Source organism: Ambystoma mexicanum, chromosome 3q, assembly GCF_040938575.1.
Source record: "Ambystoma mexicanum isolate Mex_15411 chromosome 3q, UKY_AmexF1_1, whole genome shotgun sequence".
Lineage (NCBI taxonomy): Eukaryota > Metazoa > Chordata > Amphibia > Caudata > Ambystomatidae > Ambystoma > Ambystoma mexicanum.
The window spans coordinates 404,629,266-404,654,473 of record NC_090926.1 but is presented as its reverse complement, the minus strand read 5'-3'; the positions used below and the strand labels follow the sequence as shown (position 1 = coordinate 404,654,473).

Here is a 25,208-nt window from a genome sequence, read left to right as displayed (position 1 = left end):
GACGATGGGGAATATTCACAGCATGTGAATCCATGAAAGATCCAATGCTGGAGTATTCCAGAATGCTTTGCCCTCCAGGTGTTTTGTCAGTTTCCTAACTTGCTGCATCCAGAATACAGCCTATCTGTTATTTGGTATATTTTATTTTAATCAGCATCATTGATTTTACAAAGATGCTAATCAAACTTTTACTATGGTACATGTTCCTAAAATATTTGCAATACAATATCTCAACATCCTCTTTGCAAAATAATACTTGCAGCCCCAAGAGCATAGTACATGTAAATGCAGGGATTTAAAATTTGGATGGCAGATTTGCAGTTTCTCAATTAGGATAAGGTGTCAATCTGAAGTAAGGTCCATACTCCGTAGCTCTCTAACCCACAATGTAACTATTTCAATTGTTTTGTAGATCAACATTATCTGCTTGTTTAGCAATGGAAACTTCCAGAGCATCATGTGAATATCCAGCATACATTTCCCTGACCAGGCAATCAAAAACAATTCCCCCAAAGATCTGTATTTTGCATTCAGATGTATGATAAAAAGGTGCCACAACATGAAGGACATCCGCTAAATGATAAAGGCGCAGCACCAATTTCTGAAACTGCTGAGAATTTCAATTTAGAGTGTCAACCTCTGTCCTTTATGGTTACGTAGGCTTCCTTCAAGAGATTGGAATATCTTGTAACTCTTGAGTTACATGGAATGTATCACTGTTTTATCCCGGATTAAACTTTGATCGCAAGCAGAACTAGCAAAGAATATCGCTGGGGTAACTGCAGCTCCAATATGTCAAGCTTCTTGCTTTCTTAATCCTGATTTATAAGAGGCATCCTGATCTGAGAGGGATGCATGCATTGGAACGGTCACATGCGCCCATCAATTCAAGAAAGCAAGGCCTTAAAGTTTTCATTTGCATGTCCATCTTCGCACACTGTCTGTAGATTGCTTTTATTGAGGTAGCACCATTTCCTGATTTGATTGCAACTATTAGTCTGCAGTTTGATATAACAAATTTAAAAAGGGGCATAGCACATAGAAGGGCCTTACATCGTTTCGGAACATAGAGTCCTGCTGTGTAACAGAGCTGTTATGCACACCTGGGATTGTCATATTAATCCATGAGCTATACTGAAATATGTTCTTAGAAGTTACAGTTGTATTGACAGTAAAATAATATTTCTTTAGTTCATGGACAATACCAGGGATGCAAGGAGTTGCAGGCTTCTACGTAAGAAGAGTGTGGCTGGCATGTTGATCCCCAGTTTAGCCAGTTACCCTGGTCGGGGGAAGGGATAGACAGATTGCTTGTTTTAGCAAATAAGATGCCACTGGAATGAGGCATGTGGTAAAAACGTTATGTTGCCCAGAGACCAAAGGGCAGGAACTTCAATTGGCAGTGCTGTTCTCTGTCACAAACCGTAGCTGCATCTTATTTAATGGCAACATATATATTTATTTTATGTTCAGCCTCTAAATTAACTTTTTTCATTTTCTTTAAAAAAAAATCAAAGAAATTGGGGCATGTTTTCCTACTAGGTGCACTGTTTTGAGCAATGTCCATCAGAAAGGACATTACCAAGTGGTAAGTAATTCGTTCCTCAAATGTACTCCTCCCTCCCACAGATTCCTCATCATTGACAGACTCCCAAAGCAGTAATATAATGTCAGTAGTCTTGTATAATTAATAAATGTTTGTATAGCCCCTGTATGCCACTATTGGTGGCTTCGCTGCACTTGACTTTGTAAGAGAAACGGGGGTGGGGTTCATTAGTGGGACAAGCAGACGCAAAACCTGGGGTGTTGCTGGGTGCAGGTCAGAAGTACCTGGTTCCAGTGTGCCAATCTGCTTTCAATGGGCTTTGGGTTTGGCTGAAAAGACTTGGGAGTAGGTTATCCATAGGAAAGAGCACAAGATCTGATAGTACAGCACTTTGGGTCTGGTTAGCTGCTGATGCTGGAGTGTGCGACAGGGCCAAAGAGGAGAGCTTATTTGTGGCTCATTTAATGTTTTAATTCTAGCCGTTGTGCCTGTGGTGGCTATCTGTGGGGGGTTGTGTGTAGGGTAATGTGGGAGGAGGGAGGCTAGTAAGGACACCAACTGAATCAGAAAACTCTGACACACAGCTCTGCTCAAACGAGAGTCCTGACCATTTATAGAATCCAAGCAGTAAAGTTTAGCGAACGTGTGCAATGAAACCCATGTAGCCGCTTAGCCAATATCCAGAACAGGGGCTCCACGTTGCATAGCCGAAGTGGCAGATAACCCTCTGGTGGAGTGAGCCCGGAGACCCTAAAGTCAGATCATAGCATTCCAAGATGCAGAGAATGATCCACCTTGACATGGTCTGTTTGGTAACAGCCATACCAGCACGGGCATCAGCGTAACCAACGAAAAGCAGGTAATCTTTCCTGGCATCTCTTGTCCAAGACACTTAGTAGGTGAGGGCCTGCACCGGGTTCAGCTGGTGGAAACGCTCCTCTGACTTTGGAGGATGGGGTGGAGGAAAGAATGTGAGAGACTGAATCTTTTGAGATAGATGGAAATCGGAAACCACTTTCGGGAAGAAGTATGGAATAACTCAAAGTCACCTTCTCGGAAAAAAACAAGCAGGGAAGTTTAACAAGCAATACCTGAAGCTCACTCACCAATTTAGAAAAAGTGATGGCAACCAGGAAAATCACCTTCGGGTGAGCAATCTTAATGAACAGGAATGAAGAGCCTCAAACGGAGTGCCTGAACACTAAATTTAAATCCCACGCAGGAACAATACACTGGCATGGACGAAACATATTACAAAAATCCCAAAGGAGCTGGATGACCGTGGGGATTGTGAAAAAGGAGCCCTGCACCGGGCTCCTCATTAAGACCGAAATGGGTGCAAGATATCCCTTCCCAAAGCCAATCTGCAGGTCTGTCTGAGCCAAAGAGAGCAGAATATCCAAAACAGAGGATGCAGAGCAAGTAAAAGGGCCCAGATACCTCTCAAGCCAAACATGTTTGCCACCTACAGGCATAGATGGTTTTGTGGCAGACCTTTTGACAGAGAGGGGCACATTCAGAACATACTCTAACAAATCCTACTCCTTATACCTCAACCTTTCAGCATTCAGGCATGAAGATTCAGGATGCAGAGGTTTGGGTGCAGTGCCTGTCCCTCTGAGCAGGCAAGGCGGTCCGTCCTCTGCAGTAGGTGCTAGGGAGGGCAGATGGCCATGCCCAGCAACTCTGTGGGCAATGTTCTCTTGGCCCAATCCAGAGATATCAAGATCATCATGGACCGGAACAGGCATAGCATTCTGAGATCCAACGGTCAGACTGGTATCAGTGGGAAAGCATAGAGCAGGTCGAAGTCCCACTCGACTGTCAGGGCATCCCCAGAGCTGATGAGAATTTCAGGGGGGAAAAACCACTCACACTTCCTGTTCACACCGCAAGTGAAGAGATGACCTGAATGGTTACTCACACTACTCTGTTGAGGCAATGAATGGTGAATGTGTTGTCAATCAGGAGCAACACCGTCTTGCCTCCCACAGAGGGGAGGAAAGGGACTAGGGCCAGCCTGATAACTCACAACTCCAGCAAATTGATGTGCTCCCGGCCCTTCCGATGGGGACCACAGGACAGTCCCCATAAGGTCTAGGAGGTGAGCACTGCAGCCGTACAGGCACGCATCCATCCATGACCAGAGCCCCATTGGGTTCAAGGTTGCCGAAACAATGCTCCTCTCAGAAGGTTGTTTTTCAGGGACTTCCATTGCAGGTCTCTAGACACTCACCGAGACCTGAAAAAGGACCGACGCCCGTCCCTGAAACAGAGAATACTGTGCCCTCAGAAGCCACTGTAGCAACCTCATAGGTAGCTGGGCTTCTGGCACCACAAGGATGTAGGAGACCATAATACCCAGCAAGCGCAAAAAAGCTGAGGCTAGACCCTTTTCTTGTGGTTGGAAGACCTGGACCATCTCTGAGGCATTTGCCACTCTGTCCTCGGGTGGGAAGACCTGGCCCAAGCGAGTTTCTAAGACCGCTCTGATGAATCGGAGGGACTGGGACAGCGAAACATGAGACTTCCTAAAGTTCAGGGAGAATCCCAAGCCGTGCAATAGGCTGCGGTATAGGAGTGCCAAAGCCAGGTCTTGTGAGGGGGATCAGATGAGCCAGCCCTCTAGATTTGGAAAAACATGAATGCCTTCCCTTCTGAGGAAAACCGCCACATCTGTCAGCGTCTTGGTGAAAACCTTGGGTTCCGAAGTATGGCCGAACAGTAGGACCTTGTACTGGTAGTGACCATTCCCCACTTTCAATTTCAGGCACTTTCATGTGGCCATCCAGGAAACACAGGAAGTATGCACCCTGTAGATCAGGGCCTGAAGAATATGGGCAGGAGTAACCATACTGAACCTGTCCAGATACAGATACATGTTCAGAAGCTGCAGAACCAGGAGACTACCATCCTTCTTGGTACTAGAAAATAGTTTGAAATCCAACGCCTGCCTCGTTCTGAGCAGGGTACCGATTCTATGGCCCCTTTTGCCATAAACTGACCAATCTCCTCCAGCAGTTGGGGATCTGAAGACAATGGGTGGCAGTATCCATGGTGAATTACCTATAAGCCCAGAACATCAGAAGTGGTAAGTATTAAATCCTTGCCGAACGGATATCCTGCCTCCCACAGGGGTATAGTGATGGAAGTCCTCTTCACAGAGGCATTGCACCTGGGGCTGTGGAGATCACAGTGGAGATGAGCCACCGCCTCTGGATGCACCCATGCCCTACCTCTTTTGGGGTAGCACTGCCCTTGTCTGTCCAAGAGGCCCTTGCCCCTTCCCCTTTGGGCATGGGAGGGTGAAAGCCCTTGCCCCTGGCCGTAGGGCTTACTGGCTGCTGGACTGCAAGTCCCAGGAACATTGCGGTTGCTTTTGAAACTTTTGAAAGGACCTTTTGGCCGTCAAAGGGCACGTCCAGAGGTTTTTCTGTAGCGTCTGGCACAAAACCAGACACCCTGAGCCAAGATAACGCCAGTAATACCACGTTGGGGGCCTTGGTTCCCACCACAGTCTAGCAGTATCCAAACCTGACTGAAGGGTCTGATGGGAAGATTCCAAGCCATCCCGAATCAGAGCCTCAAAACCATCATGCATCTCCCCTGCAGGGATGTGCTCAGCTGCCTCCGCAATGATGGACCGGAGCCCGAAGGAGAACTTGGCCAGGGCACAGAAGGCATTCACACACCAGAGACCTATGCTCGAAGAACTGAAAATCTTCTTTTCCCATGAGCCAAGTCTCTTGCTGTCCCTGTCGGGGAGCAAGGATGGAGAAGACATGGTCTTTAGGTTTGCCATAGCAGCCGGACACCAAATCTGGGGTGAAGAGAAACATGGAGTTGAGAGGGGTACAAAGGTGCCAACCTGTGCTTTTTTGCCAGGTCCCGGTCAACAGTGAGCTTGGAGGCCGACTTGGCCGAGAGCACAAGAAGTGGCCCCTCTACTGCTTGATTGAAAGGCAATAGTTTCTCCTTCTTTGGTCCGTCATTCAGGATGTCTGTTACCTTGCACTGAACCATAAGGTCGAAGGGGCAGATAACCCCAAGATGTCTACCACCTTGGCCATAAGGTGCTGAAAAGTAGCTTGTGGACTGCCCGAGGTAGGAGCAGGGATCAATGACCTCTGGTGAGGTGTCCAGGCCACCTGCAAGACAGCTGCAAGATCCACTAGGCCTCCTGGTTCCCCATAAAACTCCTCTGGAAAGTCTCTGTCCTCCCAGTGAAAGGGACGGGTTCCCCGTGCCCATCATAAAATGTCCTCCAAATGGGACGGGTTGTTATGGAGAGCAGGGCAAAATTCCTCAGGACTCTGGCACTGAGTAAGGGAGAGCCAAGGACTAATGTCCGAAGACTGAACAGTGTGACCTTTGGATGGGACTTGTTTCATCTACTGGGAATCCCTGCCGGTTCGACCGAGCGTGGTGGGATCTGCCAGCTTGCAGCAGCATCTAGAACACTGGTGCAAGAGCCATGGAGAACATGTCAAGAATCTTCTGCCTGAGAGCACCCCCCCCCTGTAACATTCCTCTGGAGCAGAAGATTGGGATGGGAAAGGTACTTGGTGAGCCCTGCGGTTGCTCCTCTTCTTGGAAGACAAGGAAGAGTGGTCCCTTTAAGCACCACCTGGAGATCTTGATCTTTGGCTGTGCTTCTTTCTCTTGTCCTTTTGGACAGGGGATTGTTCTTTGGTGCCATGGTCTGCATCCGATGACCTCAAACGGGTTTATCACTTCTCTCTTTGTGAAGAAAGTTGAACCGCTTTGCCTCACGTTCTCAAAGTGCCTTTGGGTGCATCAATTGACACAACACATTCCCCTGCATTTTGGGACCTTAACAGACAGTAAAGGCAGAAGCGTTGCAGGTCCGAAACTGACATTTGGCACCTTCAGTCGACGTAAGGTTTAAATCCCAAGGCCTTAGCTCAATTTTGGCATGTCAAAAATTTGAAAGAGCACTATTCCTAAAGTGAGCAGAGTGCGCGGATTAAGGAACTGAGGTCCCGGGTAACCTCCATTTATACTGGCCTAGAGGTCAGGTCCAGTGCGGGGCGCAGAGAGGCATTCGGGCGAAGCCAACACGGATTCATGCTGCACCCTTTGGCAGCAGAAAGGTTTCAGACGAGCAGTTGAGCTGGGAGATGGATACCAAAGATGAGAAAATCATTGGGGGTGGGGTGGGAGGTTAGTGGAGAGAAGGGGTCCATTAGCAAGTTTGCTTTCCAAAAACACATTTTACTGTTTTTAGGCACTGAGTTCTAGTGCGCCCTTTAAAATAGGCTATCTCTCTTCCTCTTAATGCTCTGTTACAAGCTGTGTACTTTTACCAGGAACATAGATTTAAAAGTTTAAGCTGTTACCAGTTTGAACAACATTGTCTGTTATTATCAATTCCCATGTAAACTGGAATTGTGAAATCAACTTTGACTCAAACAACAAAGATTGAAGAGGTTCATTGAATGCAAGATGAAGAAATAGGAGATAAATGGTTTCTGAATTGTTGGAAGGAGGGTTACGGTGTGTGCAGCATGAAAATGGCCCAATAAAGGGTTGGCATAGTTTTCTTTATGTTTACATTTCCTCCGTGCCCCTTTCCCCTCATCATAACTTCATGGCCGTTGCTATATCTGTGCGTACAGTCTGTAGCATCTTGCCCACTTTTATTAAATAGATTGTTGATGTCCACGGTCCCGTTTAGCATAAGTGCTTTGATATCACAGATGAAATGAGTCAATTAAACTAATTCTTGTCTGCACAAGACTATACTTTTATCAATCTGAAAAAATATATTACCAGCTAAAGCAACTGCTACTCGGATTGCCCGGTAAGAGTTGAGCTGATTATGCAAAAATATCAACTTTGCATTGCTTTCCTTTTTAATGGGGAATATATAAAGAAGGCTCATTCACTGCCACATCCCTCAGAAATACATTGTCAAACTAGCAGGAGAGTCCGCGTTCTAATTGTAAGCAATGCAAAAGCAGCTACTTTCTTCACAACATTATACACATTTCTTCCCTCGCTATCAGGCGGACAAGCCAAACGTGCCACGGGGCTAGAAGATCATAAGTGAGTCACAGATGCCACCACATAATCAGAATTCAATTGTCCTCGGAGGAAAGCTGTACCCCTGTATTTTCTGTCAGGTCTAGTCAGTTAATGTGGTTTGAGAAAAGTATTTTCTAAAGAACAACCCAAAAACATCCGTCTAAGGAAAATATAGCCCTTGCATTGGAACAAAAAAAGGCTACAAATCGTGGTTGAAAAACCTTCGAAGGAAGCTATATCAACACGACGCAGAGACTATGCTAAGAGCAGTTTGTGGAAGATCCGCTAAAGACTTTTGGTCTAATGTCAAAAATTCAACAGGGCTAACCGACACGGTCATCTCAAATAGTGTCAGTGAGGAGAAGTGGCTGCAACATTTTAATAATCTATTTGAAACCACTGGAGAACCTGAAGCGACAAACATTGCCAAGTGCGACTGGCCAATTACATTCAACAAATCAATAATCATGAAAAAGCTAAAAAAATGTATAAAACTGAAGAGCTCCAGGCCCCGACGGAATCTCGAATATCCAATTAAAACAGGACCCTGAAATCTGGGCAGTCTTAATCACGGAGATATTCAATACATGCCTTGAAACACGATCCATCCTGGAAACCTGGAAAACGGCCAATATCGTCCCAATTGTTAAAAAGGGACTGAAGAGTGAACCAAAGAATTACAGACCGATAGCTTTATTGGATGTTATAGGGAATTTATTCGGATCACTGATTCTGGACGATCTTCAGGAATGGCAGAAAGAAGCTAAAACAGCAGACCCATTTCAATCTGGCTTTGAAAAGAACCTGGGTACATCTATCAAAATCATGACGATCAGTATCTTAAAGGCAAGAGCATGGGAAGGCCGATTAACAACATTCATAGCTTCCATAGATTTGGTGCAAGTATTTGATCGGGTAAACAGAAAAAGACTGGAAGAAACTAGAAAGATCAAAATGCCCTCCTTCCATCATAGCACCAATCAGAGCTCTACAAAGCGAAACTTCGGTGAGAGTGCGACTAAAGGCAGCTGGCCTGTTGTCAAAACCAATAAAGACAGCAAGATGGGTCAAGCAGGGCTGCCCTTAGGCCCCTGCATTGTATAAAGCCTACATGGCCGACATTGTGGATTCGGAAAACGACCCCCGTCCTTTCCCTCCCACAATATGAGAGTCCAACGTCACAAGGCTCCTCTATGCCGACATAATTTTGTTGGACCAAACTGCCATCGGTCTACATCGCCAATTAGACAGCCTCTCAGCCTACTTAAAAAAAACGACTTTGACATCAACACAAACAAAACAAAGATTATGATCATCGAAAAATTAAAGACAACAAAAAAGCATCATTGGTTCATAAATTCAGAAAAATTGGAAACGGTAGAAAGTTTCACATACCTGGGGGTCAAAATCTGCTGCAGTAAATCGAAATTTCTATGCAGGAACATCTTTTTGCATGGACAAAAACTCTTGCAGCACAAGCCTTTACTCTGGAAAAAATGTACGGTTAATTCTCACCTCTTCCAGTGATAAACTTTTTCAAAACAAAAGCCACGCCGGCGATAACCTAGGGAGCAGAGGCAATGCTACAACTTCCACCCACATTATGGGGTAGACTTGAGGGCCTATTCTGGTGCAAAGCACTGAAGCTGTCAAATTCGACACCAATACGAACGCCTCGTCCACAAATCTTACAGATCATTCACAGGGAAATGATAAGCGAAAAGACCCAGATGCTGACTGTCTGGTACAAAAATCAACTCGAACTGGGGGAAAAAATTGGCTGTTCAGAATGGGACATTGAAAGAATCCCGGAAAAAATAAAGGACAGACTGAAAACTCAGGATTGGATCGAAAAACCTCGATAAAGCAAGTGAATACACATCCTCGTCACACTTGACATTCGATACTCAAAAAATAGACGAGGTGAGAACTTACTTAAAGAAATCTCCGAATAAACACCATCGAACAATCTTCTTAAGAGCACGCTTCAACGTCCTAAAGACAAACAAAGTCTTCTATTTCCGAAAACAATCCCAAAACAAAATCTGTCGCTATTGCTCAGTTACACAAAACATTGAGACAGTGCGACACCTTCTTCTCTGCCCGGAACAGACAAACTAAGAACAATCTACCTCCAACCACACAGACTAAAACACCTGACATCAAACGAAGAAGTCTGGTGGAACCAGATGATGAGCGGCGATTCCACATCTTTGACTACAGCAACAGCAAAATTTCTGCACAGCCTGGATTTGGACGGAAAGGCCAAAGATCAAATCTCACACGGAGAGGACAAAGTTGTCTGAAAACAAAGAATAAGACATCACAAAAATCGCACTCAGTTTGTAAAAATAGAAACCACGATTAAATCCACAAATAAAAAATAAAAAGAACAACCCCTATTTAGTATAAACATTGACCTTTAACAGCCATTTTAGCTGGTTCCCTTCTCTAACAAAAAAGCGTTGCCTAATTGCACTGGGGAAATGGGCCAAAAAGATCCAATGCCTTTACTATGAAGCTTGAAAACACAATGAGGTGAAGCAGATTCTGTCTGCCTAAAGCACCTGACCAAACACCAAAGTAAATACATAGGGTTGGGGGGCCTCTAAGGGGTTAGTGCCCATCTCCTCGGAAACCACACACTTGCAAAAACTTTTACTATCTTTACCTACATTGACCTCATCCACCTCTTATACAGTTGGCACTTTCACCATTGTTCCTAAGGTCTTAGGCTTACTGAGTATGTTTAGATTGAATTGTTTTACGTGCATGATCCTCTTCTGGTTCAGAAGACTCAGAAAATATGATCAGGACAAAGGTTAATTTTCAAAACATTACTACCCCAATCTGCTAGTTCTGCAGAGACGAAAACATTAGATGTTGTATTTTTGCAGACAGGAAATCTTTTTAATGAACAGCAAGGATTCTCCCAAAGTTTATTTAACTCATTCCTGCACATGATTCGATCCCTATTGATTTAATATGTTTCCTTTCAGGAGGATCATCCTCACCTTCATGCTGATAGGACGTTTCTTCAAATATATAAAGTGAAATAGGTCCTTTTTTGTTTTACTTTGTCAACAGTGTTTTGGTTGCTTATAGTGTTGCCTTTGTTGTTGTCGGTGGTTTAGACAGAGGAATCTCTTAACAGGTCATATGCAACAAACAGACTTCCCAGAAGACAATGGGCCTCATTACGAGGTTGCCGGTCCGGTAACAACGGATTGGCAAACTCTGAGTTGTGCTCGCCAGTGCCTTTCATTCCGCCAGGTCTGCCCTGGCTGAATGAACGGCACCTGCGAGCGCAGCAAGACTGTAGCACCGGCACCGTTATGAACGCGAAAGGGCAATTAACAGGTCCAGCGGGGCCGGAATGCCCCGGTTATCGTCCATTCGCGGGTGCCAGATTTTCATGCCGGTATGGAGGCTACCTCCAACCTCGTAATGAGGCCCAATGACTATGAGCAACCCGTCATAACCCTTGCAGATGTCCCAAGAGAGACAGCCAATGATTATGGAGGAGACTTGGATGCTGAGCTAGCATCAACATTGACAGGAATGGATTCACGATTTTTGAAACAAACAGTTCCTTTTTTTCTTTTTTTTATTGTTTTGGTTTGTAAACAAACCTTTACAAAAGTTAAAAGCAATTAAACACTAACATTAAATCCTCGAAACATCACAAACTTAGGCCCGTCATAATAGTGGAAATTAGATATTCCTTTCCTCCAAGTTAAAGGGAATAAGCACAATTGCAAGCATTTCACGACAAGTAAGAAAAAACACATTAAGTTATTAAAAAGTAGAGCTGAAGAGCTATCTCCTCAAGTTGATGTTTGTTCACAATAAGTGAAGACAGATACAAGATTACAACGCAATGATGGTTTACAAAATGTTAGACATTTTTCAAAAATCAGACAACCGCTATCTTAAGTGATATCCCAGAACCATGCAGCATCTCCCACCATAGCATGTTCGATATAACCCCTTCAGTCAAGTTTATACAAATTTGGAGAAATATTCTATTCATTCTGTCATTAATGACTTACATTCTATTAATAAATGACAGTGTTTCTTTTTCTTTAGGATGATGGCAAAACCTACAGAGAAACTCAGCTTGCCTCACGTCTTTCTGACTTTTACCAGAGTGAATTTCTAAGATTTCACTCGTGGCGCATACATTAAAGCGGAATCTCATGGTCTCATTACGCATGGCCCGACTGGGACACTTCATCAAATAGGGTTCCAAGTGGTCTGCCGCCTTCTGGTGGGTGACTAGATGGCCATGCAGCTTAAAGCCGGCAATCTTACAGAGGTTATGACCCAATCTGCACGTTGTAGCAATTTGTTGACATGCATCGGGTTGTTGATCAAGGTCCCACCCACAGTTTCTGGAAAAGTTCTTCACACAAGGCTTCCAAGTTTAACAGGTGGTCTAGTCCTGGTTGGCCACTCTTGCGACCTTTAGCCACAATTCTATATAAGTTATCACCTGAGTCACAAATTAATCTTCTGTATAGGGACACTTTGCGCCATGACACCCAGAAATTCCACGTATGCAATCCTAGCTCATACTATAATACTTCTACGGGAATTGATTTTGGTAACCAATACATAATTCCTTTTAATATTTTGGACTCTATTTTAGAGAGTTCTTTAGTGGCATCCTCTGAAAAGATTTCGGTCCCATAGACCATTTTTGGGGTCACTTTTAGTTTAAAGTAGCGCAGCAAAGGGTAGATTAAGAATTTATCAAATTTGTTGTCTATCTTTTTTAATTGTGCTGTTAAAGGCCCCGCTTTCTTCATAAGATGTTCTCGATACAGACATTGGCGGTCATTACAACCCTGGTGCTAAGTGCACCAACTTTACCACCATGGTGTAAACTATGTTTACACCATGGTGGATGGCGGATTTACCGCCCCATTCCAAGGTGAGTGGGGCGGTAAATCCCCATTTCCCATTTTCCCTTCCCCATTCCCATTTTTGCCCCATAGGGCATAATGGGAGTGGGGAAGGCGCTAATTACGCTGCCGTAAATTACAGCGGCGTAATTAGCACCATGGCGGGTTAGCGCCATGGACTTTAACGCCTGCCAAAAGCAGGCGTTAAAGTGGGAATCCGGCGTTAAGGGTTAACGCCGTCGTTAACCCTTAACGCCGGGGTTGTAATGACCTCCATTGGTTATGTTTGTCAAATATCAGGAAACCCAAGTATATCATTGCTGATTGCACGCACAATTTTTTCTCTGTTTAGAAACCAGGAATGTTCTTTTCACTTTTTTTTGTTGATAAAGTCATGATAATGGTTTTAGCTCTGTTAATGGTAAGTTTATTTTCACTTGTGTACATATAGAAAGACGTTATCAAATGCTGTAGGCCTTTATGGGACTGGTCTAATAAGAGGAAATCATTGGTGTAGGTTATCCATGCCACTTGGGTGTCGCCAATTTTTGCAGGAATAAAGGCACTGTTGTCTAAGCTGTTCCCCAGGTCTGATCCATAAATGTTAAAAAGCGTTGAGACGAAAAGACACCCCTGTCTTAGACCATTCTGAATTTCTATCGGACTCGAGAGAAGACCATCCATGTTTAACCTGATCTGGACTCAGGAGTGGAGATGAAGGTGGGTCAGAATTGATAAAAGATTATCGGGAATATCCAACGATTTCAATTTTCCCCAAAGTATGTCTCTGTCCACGCTACCAAACGCCATACTTAAGTCCATGGCCGCCAGGTACACTGGAGTGGCGTCTCTTTTCTGGGTCCTGTCTTGCAGAGTTGTCAAGATCATACCGCCCACTTCCGTCCCAATCTCTTTTCTAAATCCATATTGCAAAGGGCTTAAAATAGATTTGTTCTTCATCCAGTGATTAATCTCTTTCAATACGAGGCCCGCAAAGATCTTCGAATCTGTGTCAAGTATGGCGATTGGGCGGTAGTTTATGGGCGAACTCCTGCGCCCTTTTTTAAAGATCGGAATAATGTAGGATAGGTGCCATGTTATTGGAATAGTTTTTGTTATGACAATGGGCCTCATTCCGAGTACAGTGCTAACCAATGGCGCTATTAACGCCTTGGTTGACGCCGTACCCGGACCGGCAGCGCCTTGGTGGATGGCAGAATTACCGCCCCATTCCAAGGTTGGCGGGGCGGTAATTCCCCATTCACCAAGGCCCTTCCCCATTCCCAAATGAGCCCCCATAGGGCTCAATGGGAATGGGGAAGATGCAAATAACGGTGACCGTTCATTACGGTCACCGTTATTGGCTTGGAGGCCCCTTTGCGCCCTCGACTTTAACACCTGCTCAAAGCAGGCGTTAAGGGCGAGGGCGCAAAAGGAACTCGGAGTATGGCGGTAAGGGATCACCGCCACCGGTCTCGTTACCGGTGGCCGCTATCCCTTAACGCCATACTCGGAATGAGGCCCAATGTCTTTAAACAGAAAATATAGAGCTTTTGCCCAGCTACTCGAATTTGCTTTGAATACCACGTTCGAAAGACCATTAGGTCCTGCTGCTCTCGAGGAGCTTGCTAGCTTTATCTGGGACCCTGTCTGTGACACCAAAATTTAACAGCCATGGGATGAGTGGCATCTTGCTCCAGTTATTAGCAGAGTCTGTTTTATTATATATCAGACCAAAATATCCTTTCCAATCCTGTTCAGAAATTGTGTTTGTTTGCGCAGTGTATTGTGGTAATTCCAAGTTGTTTACTAAAAGCCAAAATTGTCGCAAGGTGCCATTCCTTAGTGCGGATATCATCCCCTCATTGTCTGTTTGATAAAGTAAATATTTGTGACCCCTCAGCCAATGTTTGTAGTTCTGTTTCAATTTTTTGATTTTAATTTTGAGATATTCCAAGTCAGAAGAGGACCTCCTGAGCAACCTGATATCTTTTTGCAGGCACGATTATTTTAATCTCACTCTCTCGTCATAGATATATTGGTGCTTACCAGCCTTTACCGAAACCTTTTTGGGATTCTTAGAGTGTGTTCTAGGGTAGTTCTGAAAAGTTCTGAAAATTGTTATGAGCTAAGAAGACCTGCTTATCCTCAATTGTGGTTTCGTCAAGACATTTTAGGAAAAGCCTGTTGGCTTTCTTGATGTTTCCCTCATGCCATTTTAATCTTGTTCTAGGCAAATTTATTACAACATTTCCAGTAAGCCTCGATTCCACTGGAAACTGTCCCTTTAAGGATATGGAGATCGTAAGCATGCTATGGTCACTATATTTTCATTTGAGCGTCTCAAAGTTTGCGACCGCATCCAGAAAGAATTGCGAAACAAATATGTAGTCTATCGTGGATGAGTAGACCCCATTCGACCAGGTTGAGGAGGTCCAATCCTTTTTTGTTTTAACACAGGGCGAGGATAAACCTCAGTCTGTGAAGAATCTGAAGCATCGCCGCCCTTGCCTTAATTTTCGATTGTCTCTCCCTGTGCCATGGACCGACGAGTGATGAAAGGAATCTGGGTCCTGTTCTGAATATAAGTCGATGAGGAGATCCGCATTTAGGTCGCCAACGACCATGATTTGCAAGCCAGAGTGGTAGGACATTTCGTCCGAGACATGATCATTCAAAAGTTGTAAGGCATCTTCCAAGTTGGATTTTGCGGGCCAGTAAATATTGATGATTAATAGAGAGATTTTCTCCTTCAGTAATATTATGTCCAAAAGCACTGACAGGAAGCCCGTGGCCACCAATTTACATTTACAAACTTTCAGAAGACTCTTAGTAATCCCCCAGACGGACGACCCAGTGGGCCCTGTGGGGCCAGGTCCTGGAAACATTGGTAGCCATCCAATGCAGAGAGTCCGGTCATCCAGGTCTCCTGCAAGCAGATCACCGAATATTGAGTTAGTTTTTTGCAAATTTCAGAAGAGTTGAGCAGGTTGGAGTGGCCCCTCGAGTTCCAGGAAAGTGCGGATACATTACTCACGTTAAAGAGGAGGAGCCATCATGTCCTTTAGTTGAGCGATGGAGTCTCTCAAGGACAAGGCCAGCCATCTCCAGCTTCCTCTGCAGCTGGTTCAGTAAGATTAGGCTGGGCGAATTTCTCGCTCCCTCTATCCTTCATATTGGTCACCTTGTCGCTGCTATGTGTCGGTCTACTATCCTTGAGAAAGGATATCATGTCGTAGCTCATCCAATTAAATTCATCAGAAGCTGCTAGAAAGCTTCATACAGGGTCCTAGTATATAGGACCATTCGGACACAGTTAAGCCGCTCCGGGTGGATAAAGTCCACCAATTTGATGATAACAACCTTATGTCATTCCCTTTTCGGGTTGTTCCCTGTGAATTCTTTGGTCTTTACCTTAAAACACTGGGAAATTAAGAATAAGGGGTAGATTCTTATGGCGCATATTCATATCACAACTAAAAAGGTACATCTGTAATTTAGTGTCATGATTGGGATTGCAGGCTTTAAATGCGGTAATCAAGAGGGTATTCAATACAAATTTTCCTTTGAACACATTTGCCAAATCAATGTTAAAAAAATAGGCTTTTTGATTCTTTAATATGATGATGCAGAAGCATAAAGTAAAAACTGGTCACTGGAGGCAGGAGTTTGTACATCACACAATAGAAGGATTGAGGCTGCAGGGGTTTCAATCTCAAGGAGACCAGCAACAAAAAGGAACAATGTTCTACAATTGCTATAAAGAGAGGAACAAGTTCAAGCAAAGCAATTTTAAAGGACATGCAAAGAAAGGCACAAAACATTTATGGGAACTCTAATCAAAATAATATGCACAAGGATGCACACAAATTCCCAACCACCGAAAGGATGATAGTCCAGTCTGTTAATAAAAAAATCAAATGCTGGCTAATGCCCATCTCTCTGTGCCTCATTTGTAATTATTATAATGAAACCTGGCATTCACTCAGACGAGTATTGTTATTACAACATTAGAGCTTGTCATCCCGTTACCCATTCTCAGACTTACATCAAAAGGCATGACCTCCACTGTGGTGTTAAAAAGCTTGTCTTCCGGGTGTTCAATATTGCCGCTGCGGAAGAAGTACCTACAAGGACAAAGAGAAGAGCACATCCAAATGATGTGAAAGTTAATCAGGAACGTCATTACAAATAAATGATATAAAATCTAGACAGATGGGATACATTACTCACCGTAATCTATTCTTGGTGCTTGTATCTGCCTAACATCGCGTGCTCTGCATAGTCCGACATTTAGTGGAAGTCGACCGAGTATTCCAAAATTTGTTTTCGAAACTCAAAAACGGTCATCGACAGGGCGCGTTTAATAATACTTCCCTAGCGTGACGTGTACTGTACCCATGGTCCTTCACGCGTCAAGTTCCCTCAGATGAACAAGTTACTTCTTACCTTGTAACGTTCATTCGATGGGATGTTCCTCCGACGTATTCCTCATCTTAGATATCTCCTTCCAGCTCTGCTGGCCTCGGAAATTTTTTTCTCTCTAGAGGGCGCTGCGCGTCGACGTCCTCCGAGTCGATGTCCCTCGACAGCCGCCGTATCGACGTCGACGTCATCCTGCCTATAAAGGCCGCGCGCAGCGTCCGTTGCTCAGTTCCGTTTTGTAGCCCACAATAATACTTTCTGGACTAACTAATCACCCTGAAGGAGCGTAAGCTGCAACAACAAGGGAAGTAGAACTGCGGGGATGGATGGGAGGGTCGATGAGGAATACGTCGGAGGAACATCCCGTCGAAAGAACGTTACAAGGTAAGAAGTAACTTGTTCTTCGAAGGGATTGTGTCCTCCGACGTATTCCTCATCTTAGATAGGCTCCCATAGCAGTATTCTATTATCGGAGGAGGGAGTACTGACTTCACGCCATCTTCTATTGATGAATAGAATGCAGTACAGCCCTTCCAAACCTAGTCTCTTGACTGGAGGAGGAGTCCAAATTGTAAAAACGTGTAAAGGTATGGACAGACGACCATGTAGCGGCCGCACAGATGTCTTTAACCGGCACGCCTCTTGAGGGCCGATGAAGCTGCAATACCTCTGGTCGAATGAGCCCTAAGGTTTTGAGGGGGCTGTTTCCCTGCCAGTTTATAACATTCCAGAATGGCTAGAATGATCCATCTGGAAATGGTCTGCTTAGTTATTGGTAACCCCAGCTTGTGACCTGCGTAACCTACAAACAGCTGGTCTGCCTGTCTTATCCTGGCTAGTCTACTGATGTAAAAACTTAAAGCCCTCCTAGGGTCTAGCCTGTGTAACCTCTCTTCCTCTTTCCCCGGGTGAGGAGGAGGATAGAAAGATGGTAGAGTAATCTTCTGAGTGATATGGAATTCAGAAACCACCTTTGGGAGGAAATTAGGCTTCACTTGCAGGACAACTTTGTCTTTGTGAAATATTGTGTGAGGAGGTTTACAAGAAAGAGCTTGTAATTCGCTCACCCTTCTAGCAGATGTAAGTGCTATTAATAAAACAGTTTTAAGAGTAAGGAATCTTAACGAACAAGAATGGAGAGGTTCGAAAGGTGTGCCCATCAGGAAAGTTAGTACTAAGTTTAAATCCCATAGGGGAACTTGGAATGGTCTTGGGGGATAAACATTGGTTAACCCCTTTAGAAACTGTATTACCAAGGGTAATTTGAAATAGGATGGTTCTTCCGCAGTACGCTTAAAGATGGATAGCGCTGCGAGATAGCCCTTAATGGTGCCAACTTGAAGGCCTGAATTTGCCAAATATAGTAGGAAGGACAAAACCATTGGTGTACCACATGAAAAAGGGTTGATATTCTGTTCTCTACACCAGCTGCAAAATCTGTTCCAACGGCAGCGGTATAAAGACTTTGTTGCTGGCCTCCTTGCCGAAAGCAACACCTCCATAACATCATCAGGGAGGTCCCAATCCTTGTACCTCAGCCTTTCAGAAGCCAAGCGTGATGGTTGAGGGTTTTGATGTCTGGATGGAGAACCTGACCTCCCTTCTGTGAGAGTAGGTTCTCTCTGAGTGGAAGTCGAATTGGAGGGCAGATGGACAAGTCTAGAAGGTCCGGGTACCACGTTCTCCTGGCCCAATCCGGGGCAATTAGGATCATGGTTCTCCGGAATCTTCTCAACCTCCTGATCATTTGAGGAATGACAGGGACCGGTGGGAACGCGTACAGAAGCGGAAACTCCCAGTCCACTATGAACGCGTCTCCCAGAGCTCCTCTCGGGGGAAATTCCCTTGAGCAGAACAGGTCGCATTTCCTGTTTAGGCTGGTGGCGAACAGATCTACCTGAGGGGTTCCCCAAATGGCGAAGATCTCTTGAAGGACTTCCTGAGCTAGCTCCCACTCGTGGGAGACTGTGTTCTGCCTGCTCAGAGTGTCCGCTGTCAAGTTCTTCTCTCCGGCAAGGTGAACTGCCGATAGAGAGATTCCTTCTTGGATTGCCCAAAACCAGAGCTGCATCGCCTCTCTGCGCAGGGGTAGTGATCCTACGCCTCCTCTTTTGTTGAGGTAATGCATGGCCACCGTGTTGTCCGTCATTATCAGGACGTTCTCCCCTTGTACAGCTGGCAGGAACGCCTTCAGCGCAAGTCTGATGGCTCTCAGCTCTAACAGGTTGATATGTAGTCTGGACTCCGATGGAGACCAACGACCGCTGATGGTCAAGTCGTTGGCGTGGGCTCCCCACCCCGTGAGTGAGGCATCCGTGACTACTGTTATCTCCGGCCAGGGTTGCCAAAACTGTTCTCCTTTCAGAATGTTCTCCTGACAGGCCCACCACTGAAGGTCTCGAGCCACCCTGCCGGGAACCTGAAGAAGATCTGTCATTCTCCCTGAGAATTGTGACCACTGAGTCCTCAGTGCCCACTGGAGGGATCTCATTCTCAGGCGAGCCTCTGGCACTAGGAAAATGCAGGATGCCATGAGGCCTAGCAACCTCAAAAAGTCGAAGGCTGGGAGACGTTGGGCATGTTGGAACTTGGTAACCATCTGTAGAATATCTTGAGCCCTCACTTCTGGTGGCGAGGCTTTTCCCAGGGAAGTGTCCAGGATCGCTCCTATGAACTGAAGTCTCTGGGATGGTATCATTTGTGACTTCTTTAAATTGAGGGAGAAGCCCAGTCTGTGAAGGGAGTGGCACACGTGATTTAGCTGGATCTGAGCTTGTTCCGAAGAAACAGCCCTGATCAACCAATCGTCCAGGTAGGGGTAGACATGAATCCCTTCCCTCCTTAGACTTGCAGCCACTACCGACATTAACTTGGTGAAGACCCTCGGGCGGAGGTCAGCCCAAATGGCAGCACTCGAAATTGATAGTCAGAGTTGCCAATTGCGAACCTCAGGTATTTCCTGTGTTTGAGATGGATAGGCACATGGAAATAAGCGTCCTGAAGGTCCAGAGATACCAACCAGTCCTGGAACTGAAGGGCCTGGAGGATCTGAGAAAGAGTGACCATCTTGAATTTGTCTTTTCTGAGGAATTTGTTCAATTCTCGCAAGTCCAAGATGGGTCTCAGTCCTCCGTCTTTCTTTGGAATGAGAAAGTAAGGGGAGTACCAGCCCTTGTTCCTCTCCGCTACAGGTACCGGTTCTATGGCACCTTTCTCTAGCAGGTCCAAAATTTCCTGCAAGAGGAGCGGATCTGGAGCTTTCTGAGAGCTGATCCCCGGTGGATGACTCTGAGGTATACGTAGGAAAGGCAGGCAGTAACCTTGGGCAACTGTTTCCAATGTCCAAGCATCTGACGTGATAGCCTGCCATACCGCCAGATGTTGAGTCAACCTGCCTCCTACAGGTGTCCTGTGAGGGAAGTCCTCAGAGTGGTTTTGGGGCGGCTGATGCAGATGCCGATGGTAAAGAGGCACCTGCTGTTGCTGCGGCTTTTGAATATCTACCCCGTCCACCTCGGGTAGATCTTCTTTGTCCCCTTTGAGCCGGTCATCCTCTACCTCTTCCGAATGCGGAGTAGAAGTGAAAGGACTTGCCCCTCGCAGAGGTTCCTGTGGGACGAAAGGGAGTCTGACGGATTGCAGCTCCTAGGGATTTTGCTGCTGCTTTTGAAGTTTGCAGTTTCTCTAAACTGTCATCCGCCTTTTTCCCGAACAAAGAAGAGCCATCGAATGGCATGTTCAAGAGCCTGGCTTGCACATCTGGGGCAAAACCAGACTTTCTCAACCAAGCGAATCTCCTGGTTGATGTACTTGCCGCCATTGCTCTGCTGATACTGTCAGCCGAATCAATGCCCGTCTGGAGGGATTCGCACATAGCGTCTTTACCGTCCTGTATAATATTCAGGAACGCATCCCTTTCTTCTCCCTCCGGGATGCAGTCAGCCGCTGTAGAAGCACACTCCCAAAGTGTATGGCTGAACCTAGCAAGGGTGCAAGTAGCATTAACAGATTTTAACGCCATGCTACATGTTGAAAAGACTTTCTTTGCCATAGCATCATATTTTTTATCGTCCCTGTCCTGTGGGACGGTAGGATAAGCCGTCTTGACATCGGTAGAGGATGCTGCCTGTACCACCAGACTTTCTGGGGATGGGTGTTTAGACAAAAACTCCGGGTCTGTAGAAGATACCCTGTACTTTGTAGACAGTTTTTTATTTACTGCTGGTACGACATCTGGGGTTTCCCAGTTTGTCATGATCTTCCTCTGAAGAGCTTTATGAAAAGGCACCACAGGATCCTCCTGTGGGCCTTTGTCAAGAATATCCGTGAGGTCATCTTGTTGGAAAGATTGTGAAGGTGCAGACCATCCCATGAACTCTGTGATCCTGGCCATTAAGGCTCTATAGGGGGTTTCAGCATGCTCCCCCGGGTCTGGCCTAGCAAACTCCACCTCAGGGGAAGTGTCTAACCCACTTGCCTCATGTAAGGAATCATGAAGATCCTTTAACCTGCGTTCTTCAGAGGAAAATTCCTCTCTAATTGGGGTTACAGGTCCCTGCAACTCAAATGTGTCTTCCTGTTCAGACAATTCACCCTCTTCCAAAATTGAGGACATAGTTCTCAATTGTTCTGAACTCATAAAGGGAGTAAATCCCATTTCCAAGGCAGAGGGTGCCGAACTTGTCATTATCGGCCTCGAAAACGTCGATGTCGTCGACGCCGACGTCGAAGGCTTCGAACGTGGCGTCGAAAACAAAGGCGGAGGCTTCGAAGACCTCGACAGAATTGGAATTCTACTCGACAATCTCGAAGCCATCGACGTCGAGGACCTGGGGATAGTCACTGGGTGTGTCGTAACCGTGACTTTTCTTGGCGTCGAAGCTGGCGTCGAGTCGACAGACCCGTGTGTCGAAGGTCCCTTCGACAACGGCGTCGAAGACACCGACCTCGGCGTCGACGGAACCCTCGTCGACGGAACCTTCGAGGAAGGTTTGGAGGTCATAGTCCTACTCGAGGGTTCGAGACGCGCTCGAGAGGTTTCCTTCGCCGGGTACTGCGACTCGCGGTGTTTTTGACCTTCGGTTCATTCGACCAGAGCATCGCTCTCGGCAGTCTTCGAGGGGGTCAAGGCCGCTTTCTCGAAGACGCTCATCATATTTTTGCGGAATTCCTCCCATTCAGCCCGGGAACTATGTTTCGTGGGGCAAGGGATTCTTTTTGGCGAAACAGAGGAAGAGGAAGACGGAGAAGGGGATCTTCGACGTCTCCTCTTCGAGTGCTTCGATCTCGAGTGATGGAACCCACTCCGAGACCTGGAGCGCGAATGGTGACGAGGAGACGAGTGTCCCGACTTCGTCGACGAAGAAGAAGCTTTAAAAGTCTTACCTTTCTCCAGCTTCCCCCTACGCTCCTTCAGGGCCTTAGCTGTTATGGACATACAGTCCTCGCATTCCGAACAATGGTGTTCAGCTCCCAAACACCACAGACAAACTCTGTGAGGGTCAGTCAACGACATCTTTTTCCCACAATCTCGGCATTTTTTGAAGCCGGATCGAGGAGTTGTCGGTTCCGACGAGGAAGCCATCGAGTACGGATCGAATGACTCGAGGTAAATAGGATTAATCTGACTAAGAACTGAGCAACGGTATTCCGAGGCACTAAGTAAGCGCGGAAAAACGGAACTGAGCAACGGACGCTGCGCGCAGCCTTTATAGGCAGGATGACGTCGATACGGCGGCTGTCGAGGGACATCGACTCGGAGGACGTCGACGCGCAGCGCCCTCTAGAGAGAAAACATTTTCCGAGGCCAGCAGAGCTGGAAGGAGATATCTAAGATGAGAAATACGTCGGAGGACACAATCCCTTCGAATGATTGTTTCTGACATAAGGTTGCATGAAGTGTAGCGCGAGTACAGATGTGATAAAGCAGAAACCGCGATAACCCAGACAACATCTATGCGCCTTCTACTCCAGTAGGGGAGGAAGGGTGGGCGCATGTGAATCTAAGCAGATACAAGTACCAGAAATAGGATTACAGTGAGTAATGTATCCCTTCTGGAGCTTGTGGATCTGCTTAGATCACATGCTCTGCATAGATTAGCGAGCAGTATATTGAGTAGGAGGTGGGAAGTTAGAAGGTACAGCGGCAAAGAGATGTTTTAGTACTGCTTCTCCCACCTGTGAATCTGCTTTAGAGTGTGTGTCAATGCAGTAATGCAGTAATTAACCTATGGATGCAACTCCATGTAGCAGCCTTGCATATGGCGTCTAGAGGGACGTTTGCAATGAAAGCTAAGGTAGCACCTGTACCACTGGTAGAGTGTGCCCTAGGGGAGAAAGGTAAGACTTTCTTGGATAGGGAACAGCAGAGCTGTATGCATTTGACTATCCATGTGTAGATGGCGTTCTTTGATATGTGATCGCCCTCTCTACCAGGCGCTATGGAAACCAAGAGTTGGTCTGTTTTCCTTAGAGCTTTCGTTCTGTTCACAAAGTACAAGACCGCCCTCCATACATCAAGTGTATGTAGGCTTCTTTCTGCGGAGTTTGATGGATTTTGAAAGAAGGTAGAAAGTGATATGGATTGACACCATGGAACTTGGATATGTTCGGAGGACAACCTCGTCCTTGTGTATGATGAAAAAGGGGTCTTGTACGGACAAAGCCTGTAGCTCACAGACTGGTTTTATGGAGGTGATGGCTACTAGGAATGCAGTCATGTAAGTAAGAGGTTTTAGGTTGGCCTTGTGCATAGGCTCAAAGGGTGGACCCATGAGCTTGGAGAGCACAACACTGAGATCCCAACCCAGAGGAGGGTTCGAAATTGGGGGTTATAGCCTCTTTCCCTCTTCCATGAATGCGTTAATGTCAGAGACTTTCAACAAGGACACCTTGTTCTGTGAGATGGTGTAAGCAGACAGGCCAGACAGATGCACCTTTATGGAATTAAATACTAGGCCGGAGCTTAGTAGGTAAAACATACAGTGTAGAATGTTAGCTGGAGAACATTCTATCGGGTTTAGGGATTGTGATGTGCACCATATCACAAATCTCTTCCACTTAGTAAAATAGCAGTGCCTGGTGTTGGGTTTTTATGCCTCTTTAAGGATAACCATACACCTCTGTGGAAGATTTAAGTGGCCAAATATGACTACAGGAGCCAAGCTGCCAAGTTCATTGATTGTGGGTGGAGGGATGCCCCTTTGTGTTGTGTCAACATGTTTTATGGGCACAGGAGCTTGATTGGATCGCACATCGCTAGTTTGAGCAGATGTGGAAGCCAAGGCTGTCTCTCCCACGTAGGAACAACCAGGATTAGAATTACCTGTTCCTGATGCATCTTGTGCACTATCTTGCTCAGAAGTGGTGTTGGAGGGCGGAGGGGGTGAAGCGCAAGCAAATTTCCCTGACCAGTTCATCCACAGGGCGTTCCCACTTGGACCCTGGTAGGGGAAACCTGGATGCGAAGTCTGGGCATTGTGCGTTTAGGTCTGTGGCAACCAAGTCTATTGGGGGGTGACCCCATAGTTGTATTATTCTGTCTACGATATCTCGGTCAAGTTGCCACTCGTGTTATTCTGATATAGGGTGTCTGCTTAGAGTGTCTGCCAGAGAATTGAGTTCCCCAGGAACATGTAGAGATGTTAGGAACATGTTCCGCTTAAGTGTCCACTTCCATATTTTTTGGGATAGCTTGGACAGACCTTGAGAGTGTGTGCCTCCTTGCTTGTTTAGATATTACATGGCAGTGGTGCGGTCTGTGAAGACATGCACCGTTTGACCCTTGAGATGTTGCTGAAAGGCTTGAAGAGCCTTGAGGACTGCCAAGAGTTCTACGAAGTTGATATGTCTTTGGGCAGTAGCGTGTGTGCACTGACTGTGGGCTGTGTGGTGAGGAAGTGGGCCGCCCCCATCCGGTGAGTGAGGAGTCTGTAGGTAGGATAGCTTGTGCTGGTGGAACGCGAAAAGGTTTTCCTTTTAATAGGTTGTCCTTGGACCACCAGCAAAGAGCCTGAACCAGGGTAAGCGAAACAACCACTAGATCGTCCCACTGTCCGCTTGTCTGAGACCACTGTTTCGCTAACCATTCCTGCAATGGACGCATGCGCAGGTGCATGTGTGGAACCAAGTGAATGCATAAAACAATCATCCCGAGCAAGCGCATTGCTTTGCATACAGTTATCTGGCAACCGACCTTGTAGTGATGTACCTGCAACAGCATGTTCTGTACTCTCTCGTTTGAGGGGAACACCAGCTCCTCTTGTGTTTAAGATAGCCCCTAA

At 45.9% G+C, this 25,208-nt stretch overlaps 1 protein-coding gene across 4 annotated transcripts in view; it reads right to left on the bottom strand.

Annotated features, from left to right (window-relative positions):
• The window catches only part of MGAT4B (alpha-1,3-mannosyl-glycoprotein 4-beta-N-acetylglucosaminyltransferase B), a 1,380,432-nt gene that overhangs the window by 276,348 nt on the left and 1,078,876 nt on the right, over positions 1-25,208 (bottom strand). For all 4 annotated transcript variants that reach the window (XM_069654102.1, XM_069654101.1, XM_069654099.1 and 1 more), the window contains one exon: positions 16,550-16,628. In XM_069654102.1, coding sequence (XP_069510203.1) covers positions 16,550-16,628 — 79 coding nt within the window. The remainder of the gene's footprint in view (positions 1-16,549; positions 16,629-25,208) is intronic.